The sequence below is a fragment of the Gigantopelta aegis genome, chromosome 4 (assembly GCF_016097555.1).
Source record: "Gigantopelta aegis isolate Gae_Host chromosome 4, Gae_host_genome, whole genome shotgun sequence".
NCBI classification, from domain to species: Eukaryota; Metazoa; Mollusca; class Gastropoda; order Neomphalida; family Peltospiridae; genus Gigantopelta; species Gigantopelta aegis.
The window spans coordinates 73,398,062-73,407,158 of record NC_054702.1 but is presented as its reverse complement, the minus strand read 5'-3'; the positions used below and the strand labels follow the sequence as shown (position 1 = coordinate 73,407,158).

At 36.0% G+C, this 9,097-nt stretch overlaps 1 protein-coding gene across 1 annotated transcript in view; it reads left to right on the top strand.

Annotated features, from left to right (window-relative positions):
- Positions 1 to 402: 402 nt before the first annotated feature.
- The window catches only part of LOC121371068 (gamma-aminobutyric acid type B receptor subunit 1-like), a 94,300-nt gene continuing 85,605 nt past the window's right edge, over positions 403 to 9,097 (top strand). The window contains exon 1 of the mRNA XM_041496698.1: positions 403 to 828. Within this exon, the coding sequence (XP_041352632.1) occupies positions 610 to 828 (219 nt within the window). The 5' untranslated portion in view covers positions 403 to 609. The remainder of the gene's footprint in view (positions 829 to 9,097) is intronic.

Genomic DNA, 9,097 nt, shown 5'->3' with positions numbered 1-9,097 from the left:
AAAATAATTAAAGGTACACAATCTGTTTTAATTCATTACCTGTTTATGGAAATAAAATAATTAATTACATGAAAACAAATAAAACCAATGCATTAATATAAAACAATAATTATATACAAATATCCACAAGTCAATATTATTACATTCATATTAAAACGTAGATATATGTTATGAATAAACATGCATTTCGTAATACAAAATGGTTTGCTAACAGGTATGCATATAAGTATTTTTGACTTCTAATAATCATCAATTAACGTTAAAAAATATTCACGTTCGTTTTCTTTACCTTAAGTATTAACAAGCACGTGGTGGTTTCGGTTGTTCTTTGTCATGTTTGGAACGTTGCTAAATATAATATTGCTCTGAATAAGCATTTCCTTCATGGAACGAGCTTTTAGTTTCGGTGAGCGAACTCTGTCAAAAATTAACATAACCTCATCCCTGATTTATAATGACTATATGGATTCGTGGTACATTATGTAGCCAAATCAACTGAACATTATATATTCACAGTTAGATATTTAATGACTGAGTATGGGTTTTGCAAGAAACGTCTGGATATCTCTGCCATTCACCACATATATAGACAATTTCTGACAATCGACAATGTTTGCTCGGCGTAGTTTTGTCTTCTTACTGTTGCTTCAAGGACAGACTTTTGCAGTATTGAAAAACCTTTACATACTAGGAATGCTCCCCATGGAAGGTCCATGGAATGGCGGGGTTGGTGTTCTACCAGCAGCCAAGGTAGCTCTCGGCTACGTCAACAAAAATATGGATGCTCTTCCAGGATATCGAGTCAACATGATATGGAACAACACAAAGGTAGGGTAACATATTTAAATAATTTTTTAAATCATTATTAGTTGTTTTAATATCATAAATGTTACACATGATTTTATCCTCTTATTTATATACCGTTGGAACATGTAAATAGTAAAAGCAAAAAACACTCATCAACATTATTATAATCACCCCTGCATGTGCTGTAACCTCATCGTGGTGCATGGGTGTAACATTCTCTTCGAGAATGGCCAATACAGCACAACTCCCCTTTTTGGGCACTTTGTTGGCCGTGACGTGCATCCCGTGATATTGGATGATGGGATCCTGGTAGTTGAGTTGGGGCATATCTACGGATATGTTTTATGGCAACACACTACTTAGGCCCGGAATTCAGTCAGATGGGTGGTCAGGGACCTGATCAATCAGTTGGTCATGTTAAGCTTGATAGCAAACAACCTTTGTTTATTTTTATTGGCCAAGAACAAACATTGTTATGATTACCTTTTGTATTTGTTGCTCTATTTGGATAGGGTCAATCGGATGATTTATTCTTTCTTATTCCCTGAGTATATTAATCAAGTACCCCTGACACGAGGGCCTGCAGGTTATCCGCACCACCATATCGCCATGTTGGACTCTGTGGTGGGTGGGGGCATGGTTGATGCATCATTTGAACTCTTAATATGGCTCCAAACCAATCTCAACCTTTTGATGGGACCTTGAAAAGGGTCCACAACAAAGTTACGGACTCTTCTTCATCAGATGAAGAATCCAAGAACACAAGTTTAAATTAAAACAAAAAAGTGACATCATTCCTGGCCGAGGTTCTTGATTATTAGTTCAACTGTTGATGGAGCCTTGAGCAAACTGCCACCGTAACAGAAGGGGCTGGTAAACCCAAGAATGTTAAAACATTAAGAAATGGGACTTTTCTTGTTAAATGCTTGACAGACAGCCATTCTAAATGTTTTTGAAGTGGAGTATTTTATGTAATGTGCCTATCACAGTAACAGCTCATTCCTCTCGTAATTCTTCTAAGTGATTGGATGTCCTAATTTGCAGGGAGTTAGTGATGATGAGATCCTTCGTAAGAACAATGAAATATGTTGTGTATCTCGGCATACCTGTAGAACCTTACATTTCAAACCCTATGTACTGTTTTAAGTGCCAAAAGTTTTGTTAGACAGACAGTATGTAGAAACCACTTGACATGCGCGTGTTGTGGTTAGTTACGCCATGACAGCAAAACATTCACAAATGAGATCATGTGCATCAACTGTAAGGGGAAGCATTTTGCCTATTCACAAGTATGTGTAAGATAGAAAACAGAAAACAAGGTTCAGCAGGTCAAGGTTGAAAAGTGCTTGTCCATCCACAAAGCCAGCGAATTGATGGAATCATCAACGCCAGTTATTGCAACAGGGCAGTTTTATGGTGCAACAGTATGGGCTTTCATGACAAGTATTGTAACCAATACTGATATTACCTGGCACTGCGACGACGCTAAATAAATAAAACAACTGTCAGATATAGAAAGAAACATGAAAAGCAAGTAGCAAAGACTGCCCAGAAACAAAAACAAGCCAATAAAATGTTGCAAGCATCTTTGAGATCTATAGATCTGCCAAGTAGGTCGACTTCTGGGATGCCAGGCACCAGTAAAGGACCTCAGTCAAGCAATGATTCAAAGTCATAAAAAAACAAAACATATGTTGCTCTGGAAGCATGAAGGGGATTGAGATGTGTTCTATCCCTATCAGCAACTCTTTTAATGTTTTGGTTACTCTTGATGAAAATGGGATTGAAAACATGTCCATAGATTTTCCACCATCATAAAAAAAAAAGGAAAGTCTGAAATAACTCCCATACTTCCTCCTAATTACTAATTCAGTGTAACTGCTGTGGGCTTATGCCCAATTTTGATGAATTGATTATTTTAATTAGGAAACATCCTCCTTCTACTCTGTCTTTGGTTCACTTGCCACCTGATAATTATTTTCATTTTAATCTTATATACCTTCAAAATCTTCTTGACCAGCTTCCTACACCCTTTATTGTTATGGGGAATTGTAATGGTCACAACACTTTGTCGGGATGCGAAGATGTTAATATTAGAGGAAAAGAATAGGAAGTATTCGTAAGCGAACTATGATGTAACCAAGCAATCCAGAACGAGGCTATAACGTCATGCTTAGCTTGGCAGGTAATTTGCCAAAAACATGTTATGCATTTATCTGTAGTAATGGACAAGGGACTTTCAGTGAAATATTTCATACCTTGTTTAAATAAATAAACCACCTTTATTAAAATATGGATTTGGGATATTAAGAGGCAGAATCTACCAGTAAACAAATATATAAGAGCTCCTACGAACATACCAACCTATGCAATGATGCTATTCCTACTATGTTTTCGTTTCGCCCCCCCCCCCCCCCCTCCATCCCCAACCCCAATAATAATAATAATAATAATAATAATAATAATAATCATAATAAAAGAATTGTTACAACTAACAGTAATGATAATATTTATTTGAGTCAGTGAGTATTGCAGAAAGGGTCAGTCTTAAAACACGAAGACTGAACACATTAAGAATGAGGTGGTTGCACTACCAGTGAGTCCATCTATGAAAACATCTCATACACAGACATAATGATCTGGTGATGAATTATTATTATTGTTGCACAGAAGAATATTTGAGTTCGAAGCAGAAAACAATAGACCTAAATGTAACCAACACAGGGCGACCAACTTTCCGGAATTTTCCGAAAAATCCGGAATTTTTAACCCATATCCGGAATTCCGGAATTAATGCCAAATATCCGAAAAAAAATCAAAATTCGCTATCATTATTTTTTTTTTTGGAAGCATCAATTTTGGAATATATTTTAAATGTTCTATATTTTTAAATCCAGAGTTTATTAAACAGAGTTTATCATTCTGCATTCTCCATTGCAACCTGAACTTGGTATTATCGACTGTTTCGTGCTATTGCTAAGACGTTTGTCTATTGGCTGTATTTGTCAACAGCCGACCAATGAAAATGTTTTTGACAATAGAGTAAACTGAAGCCATGTATGAAATTTGTCTTACTTGTTATGTAGTTTATGTATTCATTTTAAAGATATTTCAAATATCATATAAGAATTACTACGGGACAGACATCGGTTCTATGGCGATGCATGCAACTTCGTCACGGTGTGTAAAAACCTGAACATATAACAGAACACTTGCGATCGTACGAAAACAAAAGAAACGGATCCACAATTGTCTTTTTTTTTGTATGCTTTTCACGTGCAACATTTCACTAAATGCTATTTGGCTACCAATAATCTGTGACACATCCATGACATTAATATTAATTAATTAACATACCTACCGATCTTGTTTTATTCAAGTAAGTTAAACTATAAAAACAAAATGTAAATTTTTACAAACCATTGTTAGAGTTTGCCGCGAAAAGTTATTCTCTAATAGTAATGTTAGCGTAATGCAGAACGATAGCCAGTCTTAATGTGGGTACCAGACGTTTCGTCCCCGATTCAGTTAACCGCAAATTAGTTCGACCTCACTGATGAAATAATGCAAATGTGGGAATGTACCTACATAAAAATAACATTGGTCCCAAGTTTGTCACTTTATTACTAATACGTAGGTGGGAGTGAAACTGTACTATACTATTTGCTGATAAAGTGGGGCTTTTAGGGTGGGTTTTTTGGTGATGATTTTTTATGTTTGGTATCTCTCTCTCTCTCTCTCTCTCTCTCTCTCTCTCTCTCTCTCTCTCTCTCTCTCTCTCTCTCTCTCTCTCTCTCTCTCTCTCTCTCTCTCTCTCTCTCTCTGTGTGTGTGTGTGTGTGTGTGTGTGTGTGTGAGAGAGAGAGAGAGAGAGAGAGAGAGAGAGAGAGAGAGAGAGAGAGAGAGAGAGAGAGAGAGAGAGATAAAGAAAAGAGGTTTTTTGAGATATTTTTTATGCTGGTATCTTGCTCCCTCTCTCTCCTCTCTCTCTCTCTCCTCCTCTCTCGGTATAGTCTCTCGTTTCTCTTCTCTCTTCTCTCTCTGCTCTCTCTCTCTGTGTGTGTGTGTGTTGTGTGTTGTGTGTAAGAGAGAGACAGAGCCATAAAGAGATAATGGCTAATTGCTGTATAATAGGAAGTTTTATTTACACTGATGACATATTTTACACGTTTTGTAAACTAGATAAGCCATAAAGTATGGCTATGCTTAAAAAGGAAGTAGAAACATTCTGCCACTTATGTGGATTGATTTATACTTTTATTATTGAATACATAACATTCCAATAAATAATTTAAAAAAAATTATTGTTATGTATCTCTTTGGTTGTTGTTATTTTTTGAATATGTCAAATATGGCGCTGTTTAGATAAAAAAATTATATATTTGAAAATGGCGTTTTTGCGTGCTTTAAACTATTGCTTTGAAAGAGGCGTTCGCGCATTTAAAATGAAAATACCAGAAAATTCCGGAAAAATATTTCCATTAGGTTGGTCGCCCTGCCAACAGTATAATGTATAAATTATAAAACACAACCATCCCTTTAGTTCTCGAACTGTCCTTTTCTCCACCAAAGATTATAACCTAAAAAAAGTGTTTACATTAAACAATAGTAACATTTTGCAGATAAATGAACTATAAGCTCATAACATTGTGTTCAAATGTGAATGAATCAACATTTATATATACTTTGTATACACGTATTTTCGTAATATGCTTTTTTCAGGGGATAAATTTATTTTGAGTCAACGTATTGACATTTTTAGTGGTTAAAAATAAGAAAAGTTACTACTTGTGTGTACAGTAACAGGTTTCAAAAAATTGGTTTAGAAATATTGTTTTCCCCCATAGTAATATGTGTTAAAATAATATTGACAATAGCCTACTGTAAAATATTGTGGCTATTTTAACAGCCTATGGAAAGAAATGTTTTATTTAACGACACACTCTAATACATTTTATTTATGGTCATATGTCGTGATACATATGGTTACAGACTACACAGATATTAAGAAAGGAAACCTGCTGTCGCTCCTTCATGGGCTACTCTTTTCGATTAGCAGCAAGGGATCGTTTATATGCACCATCCCACAGAAAGGATAGTACATACCACGGCCATTGATATACCAGTCGTGGAACACTGGCTGGAATGAGAAGTAGCCCATTGGGCTAACTGACAAGGATCGATCCCAGACCGACCACGCATCGAGCGGGCGCTTTACCACTGGGCTACATACCACCCCAACACAGCCTATGAAAAAAAGAGAAGATTTTTGTTTTAACTGGTACACAAAATAGTACATTAAATTTTGTCTGATTTCCAACATATTTACATCTGTATCAATTAAAACCAAGGCTTATCTCCAAAAAATCATGTTACCTAAAATCAACCCCCCCCCCCCCCCCCCACCCCACCTCAAAAAAACCCCCCACAAAAACCCAAACAAACAAAACCCTAAGGCCTATCAAAACAAAAACGTGAGCGTAGGCCTATATGCCATATCTTTTAACAAGCTGCTCGTACTCAGCGGCAACAACGAAAACCAACATTATTTTTACTGACAGGTCAAAAAAAAAAATTCTACATTGCATAATGATATATGTGATAAAAATGTATTAACTAAGAAGCTGTTTACTAGTCGACACGTTTGTTCGCGACACGCCCACATGACCAGTAACAACAACAATCAACGTTCATCGCTATAGTTCAGATGTTTACTGGGAAAATACACACATATAATTCGCATATGTATTCAATAATTAAATTAATTAAATATAATGCACATGAAATGACTTACCTAACAACACTGACATTGATCAACTGCAAACAGATCGTAGTTGGTTAGTTATGACATCTTCTCTCGACTGCCCCAATAGCCTCGTTTTGCATACGACTCTGACAAGGACGAGTGACTTGATGCTTAGTTGCGAATACTTCCTATTGGAAGGCTTAATTCTCAAAAAATTATATACTTTTATTTTAAAAGCAATGCATCTTTTCATTCTGCAAGTGACTCTTGTCACTGCCATAGATTTAACCATTTGTAGTCCTTTTTGTTGATTTCATTGAACGTAAGTTGCAGCTTTGTTTGAATAAACTTCATCAATAGGCAATAGTTTTGTGTCGTGCTCGCATCGGTCAACATACTTGACCCATTCATTTATGTTGAAGAAGGATCCTCCACCTCAGTGTGAGCGCTGTCAGTGTACTCTGACGCTACGACACATTTTGGTGGAGTGTCCTCATCTCAAAGAGACTCGTAAAGATATATTTAGAGAAACAAATGTGATGGAATCATTTTGATTCCATCCAGAATTTGCATTACAATTGTTACGCAATACTGATTTTTACTCTAAATTTTAATTTTATATATCTGTGATATTTGTATTTTTGCACAGTTCTTTACACTGTGTTTTAATTTAACTGTTGAATTTTTATATTGATGTTGAACATCAGATTGTTGTTGCATTTACCATAGTTTGACACCCAATAACCGATGTATTTTTCGTGCTGGGGTGTCGTTAAACATGAATTAATTAATTAATTTTTGTTGATTTCTCCTGGAGTGTTGGTCCAGACCCTTGTGGTGGTGACTACTTTCCAATTATTTTGGAGAGTAATGGACCTCCATCGCTTGAAAGGATTGTAAGATGGAAGTTGGCGAAAGCAAATTGGGGTCAATTTCGGCGTCTGTACAGCACTCATGTTCAACAATTTGCCATTACTGATGCTGATGATCCCCTGTCTTTGTTCACTTCCATTTTGAAGGACATTGCAGATGAAACTATTCCTGAGACTTCATCAGTACCAAAGCATTTAAATAAACCGTGTTTTAATGTTATGTGCAAAGATGCAATTAAAGAGCAAAACAGGACCCTTGACAGGTTCAAATGTGATCCTACTGGGGATAACCTGGATGCTTATGGTATTGCTAGGGCTAATGCTTGCAGAGACATTAGACAGAGTAATAAATCATATTGGAGACATTTTGTTACCAAGTTGAATTCACAAACTTCTGTGAAATCTGTCTAGAATGGGGTCCGTAAAATCAAAGGAAAAGAATTCAGTAATACAGTTCATCATTTGTCTGTCAATGATACGAATGTCACGTCTCACCATCACGCTTTTTCTTTAAGTATAGATGCATTTACATCTGTCAGAAATAAAGCTGAAAAGCAGTCCATTAATTTTTCATCTGAAAATTTTGAAGTGTACAAGAGGCCCTTCTCTGGAGGAATTGCAGGATGCTCTTCGTAGGGTCCATGATACTTTAGTAGGACCAGGTGAAATTCATTATGAATTATTAAATCATTTACCTGATTCATCTTTGATGGTTCCTTTAAATATTTTAAATAAAATAAGGATTCCTGGTGACTTTCCTTCTGATTAGACGAAATCAACTATTATTCCTATTCCCTAGCCTGGTAAGGATCCAACAAATCGTACTAGCTGTCTAAAAATCGTACTATCGTTTTAACAATTTACATTTGTAAAACAATAGAACAAATGATCAATTATAGACCTGTCTAGTATCTTTAATCCTATAAATTGTTTAATAACATGAAATGTGGTTTCAGATCTAGACGAAGAAAGCTTACGATACTACGTGGAAGTATGGTATTTAAAATGACCTCTATGGCATGGGCCTTAGAGATCGACTTCCTGTTTTTTATATCTGAATTTTTAAAAGATAGAGATATTTTAAAGTCCAGGTGGAGTCTAACATTCACCTACGGGATATAGGTGTACCTCAAGGTAGTATTCTGTCTGTAACTTTTATTTTCTGTGAAAATTAACAACATCCCCAATCTTTGAAACCTGGTGTTGATTGTTCATTATATGTTGATCATTTTCAGTTTTGTTTTATATCGTCCAATATGAGTATCATTGAACATAATAACCTTCATCAATGGGCAATTGACAATGACTTCAGGTTCTCATAGTCAAAGACCATTTGTATGCATATCTGCCACAAAAGAGGGCTCTACTTATATCCACAGTTGATGTTGGACAAAAATCTGATTCTAGTTGTCGATGAGACCAAATTTCTGGGGGTTATTTTTGACAGGAAGCTATCTTTTGTGCCCCGTCTTAACTATGACCGAAAGGTTATGCTCTTTCTCTATTACATATTTTCTGAGATCAAAAGTTGATTATTGATGCCATGTGTATGGGTCGGAAGGCAAGTCTTACTTCCAGATTCCAGAACCTATACACCACCAGGGACTTAGGCTTTGTCTTGGTGCTTTTAGAAAGCTTGTACGCTAACGAACCTTGTGTGGGTGCTAGACGTG